The following is a 22,482-nucleotide window of genomic DNA, read 5'->3' as shown; positions in this document are numbered from 1 at the left end:
GCGGTGCTAGTGGGTGTGTGTGTGAGTCCTGCACTGGTAACGCAGTGCTAGTGGGTGTGTGTGAGTCCTGCATCAGTAACGCGGTGGTAATGGGTGTGTGTGAGTCCTGCACTGGTGACGTGGTGCTAGTGGGTGTGTGTGACTCCTGCACTAGTAATGCTGTGCTAGTGGGTGTGTGTGAGTCCTGCACTGGTAACGCAGTGCTAGTGGGTGTGTGTGAGTCCTGCATCTGTAACGCGGTGGTAATGGGTGTGTGTGAGTCCTGCACTGGTGACGTGGTGCTAGTGGGTGTGTGTGACTCCTGCACTAGTAATGCTGTGCTAGTGGGTGTGTGTGAGAGTCCTGCACTGGTAATGTGGTGCTAGTGGGTGTGTGTGAGTCCTGCACCTGTAACACAGTGCTAATGGGTGTGTGTGAGTCCTGCACTGGTAACGCGGTGCTAGTGGATGTGTGTGAGTCCTGCACTGGTAACGTGGTGCTAGTGGGTGTGTGTGTGAGTCCTGCACTGGTAACACGGTGCTAGTGGGTGTGTGTGGGTCCTGCACTGGTAACACGGTGCTAGTGGGTGTGTGTGAGTCCTGCACCGGTAACGCGGTGCTAGTGGGTGTGTGTGAGTCCTGCACTGGTAAAGCGGTGCTGGTGTGTGTGTGTGTGTGTGTGTGTAAGTCCTGCACCTGTAACGTGGTGCTAGTGGGTGTGTGAGTCCTACACTGGTAACGCGGTGCTAGTGGGTGTGTGTGAGTCATGCACCTGTAACACAGTGCTAGTGGGTGTGTGTGTGTGTGTGTGAGTCCTGCACTGGTAACACAATGTTAGTGTGAGTCCTGCACTGGTAACACAGTGCTAGTGGGTGTGTGTGAGTCCTGCACTGGTAACACAGTGCTAGTGGGTGTGTGTGTGTGTGTGTCCTGCACCTGTAACACAGTGCTAGTGGGTGTGTGTGAGTCCTGCACTGGTAACACAGTGCTAGTGGGTGTGTGTGTGTGTCCTGCACCTGTAACACAGTGCTAGTGGGTGTGTGTGAGTCCTGCACTGGTAACGCAATGTTAGTGTGAGTCCTGCATCGGTAACATGCTGCTAGTGGGTGTGTGTGTGTGAGTCCTGTACTGGTAACATGGTGCTAGTGGGTGTGTGTGAGTCCTGCACTGGTAACATGGTGCTAGTGGGTGTGTGTGAGTCCTGCACTGGTAACGCGGTGCTAGTGGATGTGTGTGAGTCCTGCACTGGTAACGTGGTGCTAGTGGGTGGGTGTGTGAGTCCTGCACTGGTAACACGGTGCTAGTGGGTGTGTGTGGGTCCTGCACTGGTAACACGGTGCTAGTGGGTGTGTGTGAGTCCTGCACCGGTAACGCGGTGCTAGTGGGTGTGTGTGAGTCCTGCACTGGTAAAGCGGTGCTGGTGTGTGTGTGTGTGTGTGTAAGTCCTGCACCTGTAACGTGGTGCTAGTGGGTGTGTGAGTCCTACACTGGTAACGCGGTGCTAGTGGGTGTGTGTGAGTCATGCACCTGTAACACAGTGCTAGTGGGTGTGTGTGTGTGAGTCCTGCACTGGTAACACAATGTTAGTGTGAGTCCTGCACTGGTAACACAGTGCTAGTGGGTGTGTGTGTGAGTCCTGCACTGGTAACACAGTGCTAGTGGGTGTGTGTGTGTGTCCTGCACCTGTAACACAGTGCTAGTGGGTGTGTGTGAGTCCTGCACTGGTAACACAGTGCTAGTGGGTGTGTGTCCTGCACCTGTAACACAGTGCTAGTGGGTGTGTGTGAGTCCTGCACTGGTAACGCAATGTTAGTGTGAGTCCTGCATCGGTAACATGCTGCTAGTGGGTGTGTGTGTGTGAGTCCTGCACTGGTAACATGGTGCTAGTGGGTGTGTGTGAGTCCTGCACTGGTAACATGGTGCTAGTGGGTGTGTGTGAGTCCTGCACTGGTAATGCGGTGATAGTGGGTGTGTGTGAGTCCTGCACATGTAACACAGTGCCAGTGGGTGTGTGTGAGTCCTGCACTGGTAACATGGTGCTAGTGGGTGTGTGTGAGTCCTGCATCGGTAACACAGTGCTAGTGGGTGTGTGTGAGTCCTGCACTGGTAATGAGGTGCTAGTGGGTGTGTGTGTGTGTGTGTGAGTCCTGCACCTGTAATGCAGTGCTAGTGGGTGTGTGTGAGTCCTGCACCTGTAACGCGGTGCTAGTGGATGTGTGTGAGTCCTGCACCTGTAACGGGGTGCTAGTGGGTGTGTGTGTGAGTCTTGCACTGGTAACACGATGCTAGTGTTAGTCCTGCATTGGTACACGGTGCTATTGGGTGTGTGTGAGTCCTGCACTGGTAACGCGGTGCTAGTGAGTGTGTGTGTGAGTCCTGCACCTATAACGCGGTGCTAGTGGGTGTGTGTGAGTCCTGCACCTGTAACGCGGTGCTAGTGGGTGTGTGTGAGTCCTGCACTGGTAGCGTGATGCTAGTGTTAGTCCTGCATTGGTAACGCGGTGCTAGTGGGTGTGTGAGCCCTGCACTGGTAATGCGGTGCTAGTGAGTATGTGTGTGAGTCCTGCACTGGTAACGCGGTACTAATGAGTGTGTGTGTGAGTCCTGCACCTGTAATGCGTTGCTAGTGGGTGTGTGTGAGTCCTGCACCTGTAATGCAGTGCCTAGTGGATGTGTGTGAGTCCTGCACCTGTAACGCCATGCTAGTGGATGTGTGAGAGTCCTGCACCTGTAACACTGTGCTAGTGTGAGTCCTGTATCGGTAACGCAGCGCTAGTGTGTGTGTGTGTGTGTGTGTGTGTGTGAGTCCTGCACCAGTAACGCAGTGCTAGTGGATGTGTGTGAGTCCTTAATTGATAATACAGCGCTAGTTGGTGTGTGTGAGTCCTGCATCGTTAACACGGTGCTAGTGGGTGTTTGTGAGTCCTGCATCGGTAACACGGTGCTAGTGGGAGTTTGTGAGTCCTGCACTGGTAACACGGTCCTACTAGGTGAGTCCTGCATCGGTAACGCTGTGCTAGTGGGGGTGTGTGTGAGTCCTGCATCGGTAACACGGTGCTAGTGCTAGTTTGTGTGTGCGAGTCCTGCACCGGTAACACAGTGTTAGTGGGTGTGTGTGAGTCCTGCATCGGTAACATGGTGCTAGTGGGTGTTTGTGAGTCCTGCATTGGTAATGCGGTGCTAGTGGGTGTGTGCGTGTGTGTGTGTGAGTCCTGCACCGGTAACACGGTGCTAGTGGGTGTGTGTGTGAGTCCTGCATCGGTAACGCTGTTCTAGTGGGTGTGTGTGAGTCCTGCACTAATAACGCGGTGCTAGTGGCTGTGTGTGAGTCCTGCACAGGTACCTACTCACAGGAAAGGCAGCCAATAGCCAGAGAAATCTCTCAGACAGCTTGTTCCTAGGGAATGGATGGGCAGATTATGGGTTCAGCCCCTACAAGGGCTTCCTCTGTAGTCTGCAAATGACAGGTACAGGTTTTCTTAGAGACGGATTTTGTCCCACCTGCAGATTGCACCCCATCACTTATCTTTCTTAGCCTTTCTTCCCACAGTTTACCATAAATGTTTAAATGCTCCTCTCTACCCCAAAAGCCAACAGTGTTCTCTGTGATTCTGTGCGACAGGACTGGCCAAAGCTCTGCAAAGCAAAGATTAAGAGTAACCCCAGTGACCCAGACCTGTTTTCCAGCTACATTTACCAGATCCTCAGGTAACAAACCTTTACAAGCTTTGCACGGTGTGTACTGATATTTACACGCGCTGCTTGAGATCAGGAGTGGGCAGGTTACCTGTGGCAGTGGGCTCAGGAACACTGCACAATATTTTTCCATTTTTAATGTTTTGACCATTATCCAGTTTCTGTCGTTGCGGGAATCGGAGTGATTGAGGGGCAGATTTATTAAGCTCGGTGAAGTGATAAAGAGTCTATTTTTTTCACCGGCCAATCAACTCCTGCCTGTGAAGTTACAAGCTAGGTTTGAAAAATGACAGGTAGGAGCTGATTGGCCGGTGATAAAAAACAGACCCTTTATCACTTCACCAAGCTTAATAAATCTACCCATGAGTTCCGACTTCTTACACCTTTGCAGCTGCATAAAGGACAGCTGTCTGTTGTGTTACAGGACATTGATATGGACAGATGCACATTCCCACCTGTACATATGCAAAGTGATCTCTCTGATCTCTGCCAGCACCAGGGTAACGCCAGTGAGTATGTGTAGGAGAACTGCTATTTGGATCCCTTTTAATCATATTCGTTTACCCCACATTTTGGGGCAGCTGCGGCCGCCTCCTTTATAGCCAAAGTGAAAGCTATGTTTTGTTCTGATTCTTTACAAAGTCTGAACTGAAAAGTCTAGTAAATAAGAGTAAGAACATATACTAAAAAGAAAAAGGGGTTGCTAGAACCTACCTGAAACAGGAAGGAACTATGGGGGCTGGATGTGAGTTGGTCACCTAGCAGCTGCTTAGAACAGGTTAGTTACTCCTGTTTTTTGATTGTACAGAAAAAAAGAGCAAGAGAAACCTTTGAAAATAATTTGGGATTGGATAATCTTCACAATATATTTAATGATTAATAAAAGACAAATTAGACATGTAAAAACAAATTGAACATGTATAATAACTGTTTCTAAAAGAGTTATAATTCCACTTCCACATTAGCAGCAATAAAGGGGAGAGTCCATTCCTAGTATGCCCAACCGTGATAGGAGTTAAAATATAGTTACCACCAGGGCTATTTTTCAGCAGGCTCCAGCAGGAACTGAGGCCCTTATTCTAGTTCACTCTTTCTGACAAAATATTTATTAGATGGACAAAACCATGTGCACTGTAGGTAAGGCAGGTGTTACTTGTGCAGAGATAATTAGATTTGGGTGGGGTTTTTCACCTGCAGTGCACATGGTTTTGTCCATCTAAGAAATATTTTGTCAGAAAGAGTGAACTAGAATAAGGGCCTCAGTTCCTGCTGGAGCCTACTGAAAAATAGCCCTGGCTACCACTCCAGGTAGGTTAGTCTCCTGGATAGATGTCTCAGACCAAATGTGCAAATGGCCGGCCCAGAATGGCTCAAATTACTGCTCCACCGGATGATATGGGAATCGGGACATCTGTCAGAATGAACTTAGGTCTACAGTCATTAGGTCGACCCCACTAGGTCGACTGGCAGGAAGGTCGACCTGACTTAAGGTCGACATGGGCCAAGGTCGACATGACTTAAGGTCGAATTTGCATAAAGGTCGACATGAAGAAGGTCGACTGGTCATAATGTCGACATGGGTTTTTCACTGTTTTTTGATCCGAATGTCGACACAGTCGACATGGACACAGTTGGCAATGAGAATCGGACGCTCGCTATGCTTCGGGCACACTATTTTATTCTCCCACCACGCCCTAGTAGATGGTAGGGCATGAAATACCGCCTGTCGGCACATGTCGGCTCAAAAAACAGTGAATAACCCATGTCGACCTTATGACCAGTCGACCTTCCTCATGTCGACCTTTATGCAAATTCGACCTTAAGTCATGTCGACCTTGGCCCATGTCGACCTTAAGTCAGGTCGACCTTCCTGCCAGTCGACCTAGTGGGGTCGACCTAATGACTGTAGACCTAAGTTCATTCTAATAGATGACCGCTTCCCATGATATGATGTAGTTGGCACTCCCGTTTGATCAATCCCCGGGTTAGGTGGCGCAATCCAAATAACCAGGTGGTTGGCCCAGGTTGGCTCAAATTACCTGTCCACCAGAGAAGGAAGTCTGGAGTGTTTGTGGGTCCCAGAAACAGCTGGGATCGGATTTTGGCAGGAGGAGGGTAAATAACCTCTAGATGGTAGGCTGGGTTCCTGACAAGCACTGTCTATTGTCGGGCTGGTTTGGACTTCAATCCTGTAAGGTAGTGGAAGTGGAATCTGCACTGGCTGATGCGTTTCGCTGCACCTGGCGGCTTTATCAAAGGTATCACTCCAGACTTCCTTCTCTGGTGGACCGGTAATTTGAGCCAACCTGGGCCGACCACCTGGTTATTTGGATTGCGCCACCTAACCCTGGGATTGATCAAGCGGGAGTGCCAACTACATCATATCATCCAGTGGAGCCGTAATTTGAGCCATTCTGGGCCGGACATTTGGACATTTGGTCTGAGACATCTATCCAGGGGACTAACCTACCTGGAGTGGTAACTATATTATAACTCCTATCACGGTTGGGCACACTAGGAATGGACTCTCCCCTTTATTGCTGCTAATGTGGAAGTGGAATTATAACTATTTTAGAAACAGTTATTATACATGTTCAATTTGTTTTTACATGTCTAAATTGTCTTTTATTAATCATTAAATATATTGTGAAGATTATCCAATCCCAAATTATTTTTAAAGGTACAGCGCTGCTTTTCTCTTGCTCTTTTTTTTTAGAACATATACTGTATGATATGTTTCTGCCAAGAGAAGAGTTTATTTATGTCAACTGCTATAATTGTAGGGTTTGTTACACACATATGGCAGCCTGTATAGAGCAACTTCTCATTTTCACGCAAACAAAGCAATTTCAACACAGAGTGATATGGTTCACTTTACTCTGTAGAGTACCAAATATTTATTTCTGTTTAGCAACAGGGTCAATGGTAAAATAGGGTCGTAATCAATTTTCATATCGCGTTCAATCTCCTGTCTAAAATTACGGCAGATTGCAGGGCGTTATGCAGTTGATCTTTTTATTTGCACTTTGTGCATAGCGACTACACCCATCCAAACTAATGGGCACACCGCTCTACCGGTTGGGTGCGAGCTGAAATGCTGGACCCGGCAGCTGTACGCATCCAAACGGAACTACATTTGAGTAGCTGTGTTGGGCGCCCTCTATTGGCTGGCAGCAGAGTAAGCATTTGATTACGGAGCATTGACTCTGTCAATAATTTGCTTGCTTTGAGTAATAGAGCATTGAATTCAACATGTAGCCCTCCAGCTTCTGGGGAACTGCAGCTCCCAGCATGCCCTGCCACCGTTTTGCTATTTGGTCATACTGAAACCATGGCAGGACATGCTGGGATATGTAGTTCCATAGCAGCTGGAGGGTCTGCATGTTGAATACCCCTGAATGTAGATTAAGTGTGTGGTCGCTGTATCACCTGGTACAGGCACAGAATCGGTGGGTGATGTATGTTGGGTCATTGGATTCAGTGGAAGAATGTGAGGGCCTCACACAATTGTTCTCTGTCCTCCTGTAACAGCACCGCAGATCATCCGATTGCCAAACTCCTCATTCATCTCCAGTGCCAGATATACAGCCACATATACCCGGCTATCAGCAACACTCCCACTAAGGACAAAGCAGCCTCCAAGCTATGTCGTCGCTCTCTCCCCGTGGACTCCGTCTCCCTAGTCCCCAGCGCTTCTCTTCTGAGATCATCGCAGAGCTTACACTTCCTCCCTGAATCTCCCCGTCCCTCCATCCAGCACAGCCGCTCTGTAGGTGAGGGGCTAGAGGGCAGATTGCCACCTTGGAGCAGCCAGTCCGATGAGGAGAAGGAGAATAAAGACATTGAGAGCTCCTTTGAGGACTTGGAAATGTTACTGTCGCCTACACACTTCCCGGGCCCAGAGGCACTGCACAGACTAACAGCATCACAGCACTTAAAGGTGGTGGTGAAAGAGATTCACAACGCCAGAGGTATGTGTGGAAGGCGGGACAGTGCAGCGTATTAGTCCAGGCTTTGGCCACTCGCCACCAGTTTATGTATAATTACAAAGGAGCTTGGCCCTGGCTTTTCTTTTAACCACTGGATTGGACTCAGAAGTGTATTTGTATTGTAGGCAATCCAGCTACTGTGGAACTACACATCCCAGAATGCACTGCCACAGTGTACCTCACGTTCCCTGCCCCTGAAATATGCTATGTGTTGTGTATTAGTCATCGTTGTATGCTAGCCGTTACATCTAGTAACCTCAACCCATGTACAGCAGATATGGAGGTTTATGTACTAAGATGGGAGTTCTATTGAAAATGGGATGTTGCCCATAGCAACCAATTCGAATCTACTTCTAGAAGATTATAGCTAGAATTGTTTGCCCATAGCAACATCCTATTTTCAACAGAACTTCCATCTAAAGGCCCCATACAGGGTTACAGTATAGATGATAGACTGCACACCCCCATACACTAGTGCGATTTGTCCCAATTTCAACCAATTCTGACAGATCAGGCAGTGAAATCTGGTCATATCGTATGTGTTTGATATCCGCTCCGACCCAGTACACAATCCCATGCGCATCGGGTCGGAGATCTTTGTGCAGCCGTCAGTGGCACGTCTGGGGGGCTTTTTAGCACCCACGATGTATTGCATCCAACTTCCCTTGAACTCCCCGGGAGCCCTTTCACGTGCGATAAATCACATGTAAAACATGGTGCATCAAGTGCCAAGTCAGATGTGAGCTGCCGGCGAAGCTCAAGGGAAATCGGGTCACACTTGCCCTTAAGAGAAGTCAGACTAATGTATGGGGGCCTGTGGTGAATAAACCACATAGGGGGACATTTACTAAGATGGTTCGTCCACCCACCTCCTTTTAGTCTTTTAACTCTTATGAGTAGGGTCCTCCTTCCTCACGTACTCACCCTACCTATTTACCTCACCAGCGCTCCTGCTCTGTTCTTCCCTTCCTCTACTTCATCTTCAGTCTCCTCGACAATTTCGACACCTACTTCAGAACTGATGCTGATTTTAGTTCTACCAGCTATACCCCTATTTATGCTGTATTTTATCAACACACCCTGTACGTTACCTTGTAATTTGTTTTGTTTGTTTGCTATGCACGGCGCTGCGGACACTTTGTGGCGCCTTATAAATAAACAAAATACTACTACTACTAAGATGGGAGTTCTATTTCACATGGGATGTTGCTAAGATTAACCAATCATATACTATCTATTATCTTCTAGAAGGTGCAAAATAAATAAGAAGATTCTGATTGGTTGCCCATAGCAATATCTCATGTGTAATAGACCTCCAATGTTAGTAAATTTCCCCCATAGAGTCTACATATAGATACTTTCCTCTGAAACTGTGAATGGCTCCATTTAATCTTCCTTAGGATCACAGACCGCTTGTGTTAGTGAATAAAATAGTGAGTGAGCAGTCACACAGATCAAGCCAGAGCAGTACCATATTTTAACATGAGAGGGCAGCAGAGGATGTCACACGCTCCCAGCTATGACTTTACAGATGGTAACAGTGAGAATTTAGGCCGTCTGTGTGGTGGGGGGAATCGGCCACTGGTGGTATAGTGACATGGTTATGTACACTTGGAAGGCTGCTGCTGATAGCATATCAAAGTTTACAATAATGTACAGACGATGGACGCCTATTTTAAAATTGTTCCCCACCCGCCAGTAGATAATAGTATATACTGTAGATGTGTGCTCATTTACTGTGGCTCTAGTTGCAGCAAACAGCCCCTCTCGCTATGCCAGGTCCGGGGTGACTTTATTGCACACATTATGTGATTCTTATAAACAGCTAGCAGCAACAAAAGTACACTTCTAGATTACGCTGAGCAGTCGCTAGATTACGCTGAGCAGTCGCTAGATTACGCTGACCAGTCGCTAGATTATGCTGACCAGTCGCTAGATTACACTGACCAGTCGCTAGATTACTCTGTCCAGTCGCTAGATTACGCTGATCAACTGCTAGATTACTCTGACCAGTCGCTAGATTACTCTGACCAGCCGCTAGATTACGCTGACCAGCCGCTAGATTACGCTGACCAGTCGCTAGATTACTCTGTCCAGTCGCTAGATTACGCTGATCAACTGCTAGATTACTCTGACCAGTCGCTAGATTACTCTGACCAGCCGCTAGATTACGCTGACCAGCCGCTAGATTACGCTGACCAGTCGCTAGATTACTCTGTCCAGTCGCTAGATTACGCTGATCAACTGCTAGATTACTCTGACCAGTCGCTAGATTACTCTGACCAGCCGCTAGATTACGCTGACCAGCCGCTAGATTACTCTGACCAGCCGCTAGATTACTCTGACCAGCCGCTAGATTCCGCTGACCATTCGCTAGATTACTCTGACCAGCCGCTAGATTACTCTGACCAGTCGCTAGATTACTCTGACCAGCCGCTAGATTACGCTGACCAGCCGCTAGATTACACTGACCAGCCGCTAGATTACGCTGACCATCCGCTAGATTCCGCTGACCAGCCGCTAGATTACACTGACCAGCCGCTAGATTACTCTGACCAGCCGCTAGATTCCGCTGACCAGCCGCTAGATTACACTGACCAGCCGCTAGATTACTCTGACCAGCTGCTAGATTCCGCTGACCAGCCGCTAGATTCCGCTGACCAGCCGCTAGATTCCGCTGACCAGCCGCTAGATTCCGCTGACCAGCCGCTAGATTACTCTGACCAGCCGCTAGATTACGCTGACCAGTCGCTAGATTACACTCACCAATTCTATGTGCGATGTTTGTATATCTGCATGTGGCTGTGTCTGGATCTAAATTGAAACAAAAAGCACCATATTCCACTTCTCGGCTCATTCGCACCGGCGCGCCTCGCACTGTATGGCACATGAATGCACCCTATATGAGGACACATCAGTAGATAGTAACTGTGTTTTGTATCCTCCTGCTTTTTAGTTGTAACACATCACTGGAACGTTTTGGCGCTGACTGGGGAGGGAGCAGGTTACTTTGTATCTGTAACCATGCTGCACTGCAAGGAGGAAATACATTCACTGTTTTTGCATGCAGTGTAAATACTAGCTGCTTTTTCATGTAGCCCCAAAATAGGCAAACTGCTGCAATTTCATCTCTATGGCCAGATGAACATCAGTTATTGCAGTTCATTTGTCAGATGACAAAATAACAAAGCATTTCAAGCGTTGTCTCAATCTGCCGTGTACGTGTCTGCTGACAGCAAATATTACCATAAAGCTCAGCAATCTCTGATTATATCTGTGTAAGCTGCTTTCCGCATGCAGAGAATGCAGCTGGGAGATTTCAGCAATTTGTACTAATGTGCATCCACATCAGGAGCTATGGGGAACACAAATGCCCAGCAGCTGCGTTCCAGCACTGAGTGATCAATCGTCAGCTCGAAATATGAGGTCTCCTTCTTTCTGCCTTACGGTAGCTGGAATGTTCTTCAGTCCTCCACCTTGGAAGAGTCATGGTATCGGAGACCAGCAGGGGTGCAGGCTCGTGGCCCGTAATACAGTTATCTATATACTACATGTCCATGTCAGGGTGCAGCTGGTTTCATTTAGACATTTGGGGCCAGATGTATCAAGATTCAAAAAGTGATTAAAATGGAGAGTGATAAACAGTCAGCCAAACAGATCCTAACTGCCATGTCACAGACTGAGTTTGAAAATGATCAGGAGCTAATTGGCTGACTGTTTATCACCTTGTGAAGCTTGGTGCATCTGGCCCTCAGTGATTTCATGGGACGGGACCACTATACATCTCCCGTACAGCTCATTCTATATACAGGATATAGTATGGCAGTACTGGGCCTCATTCAGTGATGTATGCTGATGCAAATGTGGCAGCAGCCAATCCTGCCCTCCATGGAGAGGTCATGCCAGTATTATCGCCTTTGCCGAGGATTGCAGATTACCTTAGAGGACCTCTGCCCAGTTGTCAGCTTGTGGAGCCAACAGGGTGAGCTTTTCCTTGGACACCCTGTTACTTACCATCCCAGGCTCCACCTCTCCATCTGGGTGAGAAGGATTCCTATCATTCCATTTTTGATGTGTTTTTCTTGATGTATGTTTATCCCATGTGGACTTGATATTAAGTGTGTGGAGCCTACAGGGTGCACCTCATCTTTGGAACACTCTGTTACACCATCCTGGCTCCACCCCCCCTGAAGGGTGAGAGAACTTAATACCATTCTCAGCATTGTTTTTCCTTGTTATTATACCATGCCTATGAATTAAACCTTTATTCCACATTTATTGGTTCATTATTGGATGAAGGATAAGTCTTAAAAACAGCCAGTGCGCCAAAGGTTCACTTCCACCTATTTCTCTTTAAACCAGCCCTTTTGGTGCCTTACGGGAAGACACCGGGAAGCATAACCCAGGCAGCAAGGGGTGCGCAGGGATACACAAGATCACTTTTTCTTTATAGTTATCTATATACTACATGTCCATGTCAGGGTGCAGCTGGTTTCATTTAGACATTTGGGGCCAGATGTATCAAGATTCAAAAAGTGATTAAAATGGAGAGTGATAAACAGTCAGCCAAACAGATCCTAACTGCCATGTCACAGACTGAGTTTGAAAATGATCAGGAGCTAATTGGCTGACTGTTTATCACCTTGTGAAGCTTGGTGCATCTGGCCCTCAGTGATTTCATGGGACGGGACCACTATACATCTCCCGTACAGCTCATTCTATATACAGGATATAGTATGGCAGTACTGGGCCTCATTCAGTGATGTATGCTGATGCAAATGTGGCAGCAGCCAATCCTGCCCTCCATGGAGAGGTCATGCCAGTATTATCGCCTTTGCCGTGATAGTAATTTTCTCCATTGTTGCTATGGTCCAGATTTGGGGATTTCTATTTTTTTTTCCGGGAGCGCACAGCAGCACTCATCGCTGGGGCATACACACTGGGCGCCTTTGAGCTGAAAGTCGCTAAAACTTGCTGTTTTCAGCTCAAAGTCACCCAGTGTGTATGGGCCTTAAGTGATTTTGTCTAAGTAAGGATAGTCTATGACAGGGGTGGCCAACCGGTCAGAGGTAAAGAGCCGAAAAATATCGGTAGTCAAGCTAAAGAGCCGACATCATGCACGCACCGAAGGCGCATGCGCCAAAAAAAGGGGCGTACTCTATTTTGACCCCTTGGGTGGGTGTGATACAAATATGCCTCCAATAGTGCAGTGCCATATATACATATGCCCCCAATAGTGCCAGATACACATATGCCCCCCACGGTGCCAGGTATGCACCACACGGTGCCGGTTATGCCCCCACAGTGCCACAAACTGCTATGCCCCCACAGTGCAAATTTCCCAGCAGCAGCAGCACTCACCGTTGTTGTTGCTGCTGCTGCCATGTGGGGAGAGGACAGTCTGGTGTCCCCCTGCAGTCCTCCTGTCATGTCACCGATGGGAGGAGAGCACAGCACACAGCACGTCTCCTTCCCCCTCACTTCCCTGTGACTGGGCCGCCAACCAATCAAAGCTCGCTGGCCGGCTCCTGATTGGCTGCTGGCCCACGAGCTCTGATTGGCGGACGGCCCAGTCACAAGGATGCACAGTAAGGGGTAGGAGAGATGCGCGATGCACGTTCTCCTCCCCTCAGAAGGAGAAGGGATTCAGGAAACCGGCAGCAGGGGGGACTGGGACAGATGGTGGGCGGTAGGCAGCAGTGGGAGCAGGAGCCGCACTTTACAAGGGGAAGAGCCGCATGAGGCTCAAGAGCCACAGGTTGGCCACCACTGGTCTATGATCTAGTCAAAATTGCCTGCACAGTCTATCTATGCTAAGCAATCTATGCTAGACAATATTGACTAAGCAGGAAAAAAATAGGTAGAATCTAGTCAAAATCTACTGCCAAAATCTCACCGTATGTGTACACCCCTTTAGGTAGAGCGCTGATATGCCCTGTGGGTGTTTTGTCATTTGCCTCAACCATTATGACTTCTCTCATTGAGAAAATAAATGTTGTTATATAACGCAGCATATATAACGTGACTGTATTATAAGGAGCTAGGGATTCAGTATTGAATTCCGGCGGTCGGGATCCCGGCGTTCAGAATCCCGACGCCGGAATCCTGACAGCCGAAATGCCGACAAGGGGGGACGTGGATCGTCCCCCCTTGCGGGCTTGCTGCGCTCGCCGCGCAGCGGGCCCGGTGCCTCGCTACGCTCAGCACACTAATTTATTCTCCCTCCAGGGGTGTCGTGGACACCCACGGAGGGAGAAAGTGTCAGCATTTCGGCGGTCGGGATTCCGGCGTCGGGATTCTGAACGCCGGGACCCCGACCGCCGGGATTGTAACTGCATCCCGGAGCTAGTAATGATCAATGTAGTATTAGAATTTGTGCAACACATTTGCTCCCATAACCGAGGTGGGTGGTTTGTATTAGTAGCAAATTACTAAATGTTTGCCAGACGTTGCCGATCGGTGGTGTCCTGTGATTTATGGGCCCTAATATTACATCTCATTCTGTTATTCTGCCCCATGCCCAGACTTGCTGCTGTCTTCCTTCGAGGTCTCTCTGGATCTTCCTACAACCCCGAACATTAAGGACGTGTGCCTGGAATGCTTAGAGGAAGGCTTCTTCCCAGCCCTGTGGCCAGCACTAGTATCTCTCTACAGGTAATCCTCCCTCCCAGGTGTGCCATAAACTCTGCCAGTATTGTAAACCTGAATGCGATGGGCAGAGTACATCTCCCATGCTGAGGATCACTGCGGTATGCTCAGCGATGGATCACTACGAGGTGCCCAGCGTGGGTCACATGCAGGTAACTAGATCACTGCGGTATGCTCAATGCTGGACCATCAGTGATCACTGTGAGGTGCTGAGAAATGTGTAGTATGTTATATTTGTAGTAGATCAGTATGAGAAAGCTCCCTGCTTATTATACTGGTTCTATGGGTAGATATTCAGTTGTTGATTGCGTTCTTCTTTCTCCCAGGCTGGTGCTGTCTGCTCAGGAGGAATCTCTGCTCCAGATCATGGACTTGTATAGCACCGCTGGGCCATCTGTGGTGGGGGTCTCTAAGAAGCTGTACCACCAAGACATGAGGGAGCCATACAGAGCGGCTGTGGAAGATCTAGTACAAGTGTGCCAGCAGCGCACGCCACAGAGGAAGCTGGAGTGCATCGGTAACCTGGCGCATGTAACCCTTTCATTTACAGTCCGCCTGTCACCTATACACAGGTCCGTAGTAACTGGTGACATCTCCCTGGCACACAGTGCACCTGCCTGTCACCTACACACATGTCCTCTAGTAACTGGTGACATCATCCTGGCACATAGTGCACCTGCCTGTCACCTATACACAGGTCCCCATGTAACTGGTGACATCACCCTGACACATAGTGCACCTGCCTGTCACCTAGACACATGTCCCCTAGTAACTGGTGACATCACCCTGGCACATAGTGCACCTGCCTGTCACCTACACACATGTCCCCTAGTAACTGGTGACATCACCCTGGCACACAGTGCACCTGCCTGTCATCTACACACAGGTCCCTAGTAACTGGTGACATCACCCTGGCACATAGTACACCTTCCTGTCACCTACAAACATATCCACTAGTAACTGGTGACATCACCCTGGCACATAGTGCACCTGCCTGTCACCTACACACATGTCCTCTAGTAACTGGTGACATCATCCTGGCACATAGTGCACCTGCCTGTCACCTATACACAGGTCCCCATGTAACTGGTGACATCACCCTGACACATAGTGCACCTGCCTGTCATCTACACACAGGTCCCCATGTAACTGGTGACATCACCCTGGCACATAGTACACCTGCCTGTCACCTACAAACATATCCACTAGTAACTGGTGACATCACCCTGGCACATAGTGCACCTGCCTGTCACCTACACACATGTCCTCTAGTAACTGGTGACATCATCCTGGCACATAGTGCACCTGCCTGTCACCTATACACAGGTCCCCATGTAACTGGTGACATCACCCTGACACATAGTGCACCTGCCTGTCATCTACACACAGGTCCCCATGTAACTGGTGACATCACCCTGGCACATAGTACACCTGCCTGTCACCTACACACATATCCACTAGTAACTGGTGACATCACCCTGGCACATAGTGCACCTGCCTGTCACCTACACACATGTCCTCTAGTAACTGGTGACATCATCCTGGCACATAGTGCACCTGCCTGTCACCTATACACAGGTCCCCATGTAACTGGTGACATCACCCTGACACATAGTGCACCTGCCTGTCATCTACACACAGGTCCCCATGTAACTGGTGACATCACCCTGGCACATAGTACACCTGCCTGTCACCTACACACATATCCACTAGTAACTGGTGACATCACCCTGGCACATAGTGCACCTGCCTGTCACCTACACACATGTCCTCTAGTAACTGGTGACATCATCCTGGCACATAGTGCACCTGCCTGTCACCTATACACAGGTCCCCATGTAACTGGTGACATCACCCTGACACATAGTGCACCTGCCTGTCACCTAGACACATGTCCCCTAGTAACTGGTGACATCACCCTGGCACATAGTGCACCTGCCTGTCACCTACACACATGTCCCCTAGTAACTGGTGACATCACCCTGGCACACAGTGCACCTGCCTGTCATCTACACACAGGTCCCTAGTAACTGGTGACATCACCCTGGCACATAGTACACCTTCCTGTCACCTACAAACATATCCACTAGTAACTGGTGACATCACCCTGGCACATAGTGCACCTGCCTGTCACCTACACACATGTCCTCTAGTAACTGGTGACATCATCCTGGCACATAGTGCACCTGCCTGTCACCTATACACAGGTCCCCATGTAACTGGTGACATCACCCTGACACATAGTGCACCTGCCTGTCATCTACACACAGGTCCCCATGTAACTGGTGACATCACCCTGGCACATAGTACACCTGCCTGTCACCTACAAACATATCCACTAGTAACTGGTGACATCACCCTGGCACATAGTGCACCTGCCTGTCACCTACACACATGTCCTCTAGTAACTGGTGACATCATCCTGGCACATAGTGCACCTGCCTGTCACCTATACACAGGTCCCCATGTAACTGGTGACATCACCCTGACACATAGTGCACCTGCCTGTCATCTACACACAGGTCCCCATGTAACTGGTGACATCACCCTGGCACATAGTACACCTGCCTGTCACCTACACACATATCCACTAGTAACTGGTGACATCACCCTGGCACATAGTGCACCTGCCTGTCACCTACACACATGTCCTCTAGTAACTGGTGACATCATCCTGGCACATAGTGCACCTGCCTGTCACCTATACACAGGTCCCCATGTAACTGGTGACATCACCCTGACACATAGTGCACCTGCCTGTCATCTACACACAGGTCCCCATGTAACTGGTGACATCACCCTGGCACATAGTACACCTGCCTGTCACCTACACACATATCCACTAGTAACTGGTGACATCACCCTGGCACATAGTGCACCTGCCTGTCACCTACACACATGTCCTCTAGTAACTGGTGACATCATCCTGGCACATAGTGCACCTGCCTGTCACCTATACACAGGTCCCCATGTAACTGGTGACATCACCCTGACACATAGTGCACCTGCCTGTCACCTACACACATGTCCCCTAGTAACTGGTGACATCACCCTGGCACATAGTACACCTGCCTGTCACCTACACACATATCCACTAGTAACTGGTGACATCACCCTGGCACATAGTGCACCTGCCTGTCACCTACACACATGTCCTCTAGTAACTGGTGACATCATCCTGGCACATAGTGCACCTGCCTGTCACCTATACACAGGTCCCCATGTAACTGGTGACATCACCCTGGCACATAGTGCACCTGCCTGTCACCTACACACATGTCCTCTAGTAACTGGTGACATCATCCTGGCACATAGTGCACCTGCCTGTCACCTATACACAGGTCCCCATGTAACTGGTGACATCACCCTGACACATAGTGCACCTGCCTGTCATCTACACACAGGTCCCCATGTAACTGGTGACATCACCCTGGCACATAGTACACCTGCCTGTCACCTACACACATATCCACTAGTAACTGGTGACATCACCCTGGCACATAGTGCACCTGCCTGTCACCTACACACATGTCCTCTAGTAACTGGTGACATCATCCTGGCACATAGTGCACCTGCCTGTCACCTATACACAGGTCCCCATGTAACTGGTGACATCACCCTGACACATAGTGCACCTGCCTGTCACCTACACACATGTCCTCTAGTAACTGGTGACATCATCCTGGCACATAGTGCACCTGCCTGTCACCTATACACAGGTCCCCATGTAACTGGTGACATCACCCTGACACATAGTGCACCTGCCTGTCATCTACACACAGGTCCCCATGTAACTGGTGACATCACCCTGGCACATAGTACACCTGCCTGTCACCTACACACATATCCACTAGTAACTGGTGACATCACCCTGGCACATAGTGCACCTGCCTGTCACCTACACACATGTCCTCTAGTAACTGGTGACATCATCCTGGCACATAGTGCACCTGCCTGTCACCTATACACAGGTCCCCATGTAACTGGTGACATCACCCTGACACATAGTGCACCTGCCTGTCATCTACACACAGGTCCCCATGTAACTGGTGACATCACCCTGGCACATAGTACACCTGCCTGTCACCTACACACATATCCACTAGTAACTGGTGACATCACCCTGGCACATAGTGCACCTGCCTGTCACCTACACACATGTCCTCTAGTAACTGGTGACATCATCCTGGCACATAGTGCACCTGCCTGTCACCTATACACAGGTCCCCATGTAACTGGTGACATCACCCTGACACATAGTGCACCTGCCTGTCACCTACACACATGTCCCCTAGTAACTGGTGACATCACCCTGGCACATAGTACACCTGCCTGTCACCTACACACATATCCACTAGTAACTGGTGACATCACCCTGGCACATAGTGCACCTGCCTGTCACCTACACACATGTCCTCTAGTAACTGGTGACATCATCCTGGCACATAGTGCACCTGCCTGTCACCTATACACAGGTCCCCATGTAACTGGTGACATCACCCTGGCACATAGTGCACCTGCCTGTCACCTACACACATGTCCTCTAGTAACTGGTGACATCATCCTGGCACATAGTGCACCTGCCTGTCACCTATACACAGGTCCCCATGTAACTGGTGACATCACCCTGACACATAGTGCACCTGCCTGTCATCTACACACAGGTCCCCATGTAACTGGTGACATCACCCTGGCACATAGTACACCTGCCTGTCACCTACACACATATCCACTAGTAACTGGTGACATCACCCTGGCACATAGTGCACCTGCCTGTCACCTACACACATGTCCTCTAGTAACTGGTGACATCATCCTGGCACATAGTGCACCTGCCTGTCACCTATACACAGGTCCCCATGTAACTGGTGACATCACCCTGACACATAGTGCACCTGCCTGTCACCTACACACATGTCCCCTAGTAACTGGTGACATCACCCTGGCACATAGTGCACCTGCCTGTCACCTATACACAGGTCCCCATGTAACTGGTGACATCACCCTGACACATAGTGCACCTGCCTGTCACCTACACACATGTCCCCTAGTAACTGGTGACATCACCCTGGCACATAGTGCACCTGCCTGCCACCTGCACACACAGGTCCCTAGTAACGGGTGACATCAACCTGGCACATAGTGCACCTGCCTCTCACCTACACACAGGTCCCTAGTAACTGGTGACATCACCCTGACACATAGTGCACCTGCCTGTCACCTACACACAGGTCCCCTAGTAACTGGTGACATCACCCTGACACATAGTGCACCTGCCTGTCACCTACACACAGGTCCCCTAGTAACTGGTGACATCACCCTGACACATAGTGCACCTGCCTGTCACCTACACACAGGTCCCTAGTAACTGGTGACATTACCCTGGCACATAGTGCACCTGCCTGTCACCTACACACAGGTCCCTAGTAACTGGTGACATCACCCTGACACATAGTGCACCTGCCTGTCACCTACACACAGGTCCCTAGTAACTGGTGACACACCCTGACACACAGAGTTACTGATATATGGCTTTTGTACTTGTTAGTGAGGACTCTGCGTGGGATCTGTGAGTGCACGGAGGAGTTTAGCACAACCCCTGGGACCGCCGCCATGTGAGTATCTTCCGTTTGAGTATAGCGTAAGGGCAGAGGTCAGGTCAGGGGTTGTCCGCACCACACTGTGAGCCACAAAGTTCTATATCTCTTGTGTGATGTGTTCCGTGTCTGGCTGTTGTGTTCTTTTTCTCTCTCTCTCTCCTCGTGTGCACATGATGTTTATTGGGTACAGATAGGAGGCCCCGTAGGGACCTTCACAGATGGATGAGATGTGACAGTCAGGAGCAGTACATGGCTCGCCATGCTGAGTGCGGGGGGCTGCGTCACTCTGCACAGCACCAGCTCCCAAGCTCAGCGGCTGTCTGCTCTAATTAGCACAGAGAGATAAAAGATAGGGCAGAGCCGTGGACAAGACCAGGCTGGGAAAGGGAGCAGACAGTGCGGGGGGGAGAGGGCAGGCAAACGCACCAGCACAGGAAGGAATACACAGCTAGGAGAGGGCTCAGAGAATATGGGGTGAGCGTATGAGAGGTCCACAGCACAGGACGGGTCAGAATGAGGGGTCATGGACAGGACTGGGCTGGGGAAGGGAGCAGACAGTGCGGGAGGGGAGAGGGCAGGCAAACACACCAGCACAGGAAGGAATACACAGCTAGGAGAGGGCTCAGAGAATATGGGGTGAGCGTATGAGAGGTCCACAGCACAGGACGGGTCAGAATGAGGGGTCATGGACAGGACTGGGCTGGGGAAGGGAGCAGACAGTGCGGGAGGGGAGAGGGCAGGCAAACACACCAGCACAGGAAGGAATACACAGCTAGGAGAGGGCTCAGGGAGTATGGGGTGAGCGTATAAGGGATCTGTAGCTCAGCCCGGGTCAGAATAAGGGGTCATGAACTGGGCTGGGGAAGGGATCAGACAGTGCGGGAGGGGAGAGGGCAGGCAAACACACCAGCACAGGAAGGAATACACAGCTAGGAGAGGGCTCAGGGAATATAGGGTGAGAGTATAATACCCCATTCACACCAGCCTAAATTCCCAGGTTGAGTCCGGGAACAACCCGGTACTAGCGCTGGTGTGAAAGGTTCCCGGGACAAAATCCCGGGCAAATTTCAACCCGGCTAGGTACCAGGGTTGTTCCCGGTTTCAACCCGGGGACCTGGCTGGTGTGAAAGGTACACGGTATACTTACCCGGGTTGCCGTGTCCTCGGTGTGCTGTCTGGACGGGAAACCACGCAGGCGGCGGGCTCAAATGACGGGACAGCCGGTGGATGATGATGACGCCGGAGAGCTGCATCATCTTCATCCGCAGCCTGTCCCGTCATTTGCGCCGCCTTCTGTGTGGATCCCTGGCCTGCACGGAGGACCAGCAACCGGGGTGAGTATTTTCCCAGCCGCCTGCCCGCCGACTGCCCGCCTCCTCCCCACCTCCTGCCGGCCTCCTTCCCGCCCCTTCTCACACCAGAAAATGCAGGGACATTTCTGGTGTGAATGGGTCCAAACCCGGGAATGTCCCTTCTTGTCCCGGGAACTGAATTCCCGGGTTTGGCCCTGCATTTCTGGTGTGAATGGGGTATAAGGGATCTGTAGCTCAGCCCGGGTCAGAATAAGGGGTCTTGGACTGGGCTGGGGAAGGGATTAGACAGTGCGGGAGGGGAGAGGGCAGGCAAACGCACCAGCACAGGAAGGAATACACAGCTAGGAGAGGACTCAGGGAATATGGGGTGAGAGTATAAGGCAGGGGTAGCCAACTCCAGTCCTCGAGAGCTACCAACAGTTAATGTTTTCCAGGTCTCCTCACAGAATCACGAGTGACGTATTTAGCTCCACCTGTGGATCTTTTAAAATGTTAGTGAGTATTCAGTGCACCTGTGTACCTGTGAGGTGAGCTGGAAACCGTTGGTAGCTCTCGAGGACTGGAGTTGGCTACCCCTGGTATAAGGGATCCGCAGCTCACCCTGGCCAGAATTAGGTCAGAAATACGCCGTTTTCTGAGGGTGAAAAGTTTGTGGGGGTGGTGGTAACAAAGAAATAATGCGTACAGGCTGTTTCCAGCAGACATCAGGCTTATAGATGAAATCCTATAATGGACTGTACAATGCACTCTATGGGGGAATGGGTCGACTTGTCCACAGTAAAATCGTAGACTGTCATTAGTTTGACCACTATTGGTGTTTTGTTTTGTGTGAATGTGTCGACATTGACACCGTATACCTAATCAGAATCATTATAATGAGCTATGCAATCGAGGGGCCATGGCCAGATTGTATAGGCCCACCAACCAGTGTCCAAGTGACCTCCCTCAACACTAGGTTTGAGTCCAGGACGCGGGGCCCCACCAAGTTGGCAAAAACCAGCCGCGCAGGGCATCACACTAGTGTTAATGAGAGACACCTAAGCTGTGTAGTACATGGATTAATTCATTACAATGCTACAAAGTGTTCTATTACTGTGAAAAAAAATAACAATCATTAAGGTGCTAAAAGAAAGTGTTGCATTAAGTGTTACAGTGGTGGCTCAATGCAAAACAGGGGGGCTGCAGGTGCACTATGCAATCATTACTGCTAACATGTATTCCTTTTATAATTCATTTATGAGGATGTTAGCATACATTT

The 22,482-nt window shown here is 49.8% G+C and overlaps 1 protein-coding gene across 2 annotated transcripts in view; it reads left to right on the top strand.

Moving 5' to 3' along the window:
- The window catches only part of VPS9D1 (VPS9 domain containing 1), a 48,161-nt gene that overhangs the window by 20,151 nt on the left and 5,528 nt on the right, over positions 1-22,482 (top strand). For both annotated transcript variants that reach the window (XM_083164325.1, XM_083164324.1), the window contains 5 exons: positions 3,601-3,686; positions 7,206-7,645; positions 14,188-14,317; positions 14,638-14,828; positions 19,860-19,926. In XM_083164325.1, the coding sequence (XP_083020451.1) occupies positions 3,601-3,686; positions 7,206-7,645; positions 14,188-14,317; positions 14,638-14,828; positions 19,860-19,926 (914 nt within the window). The remainder of the gene's footprint in view (positions 1-3,600; positions 3,687-7,205; positions 7,646-14,187; positions 14,318-14,637; positions 14,829-19,859; positions 19,927-22,482) is intronic.

The sequence above is a fragment of the Crinia signifera genome, chromosome 11, assembly GCF_055691185.1.
Source record: "Crinia signifera chromosome 11, ASM5569118v1, whole genome shotgun sequence".
Taxonomy (NCBI): Eukaryota; Metazoa; Chordata; class Amphibia; order Anura; family Myobatrachidae; genus Crinia; species Crinia signifera.
The sequence above is the reverse complement of the archived record's forward strand: the minus strand, read 5'-3'. Positions and strand labels throughout refer to the sequence as shown.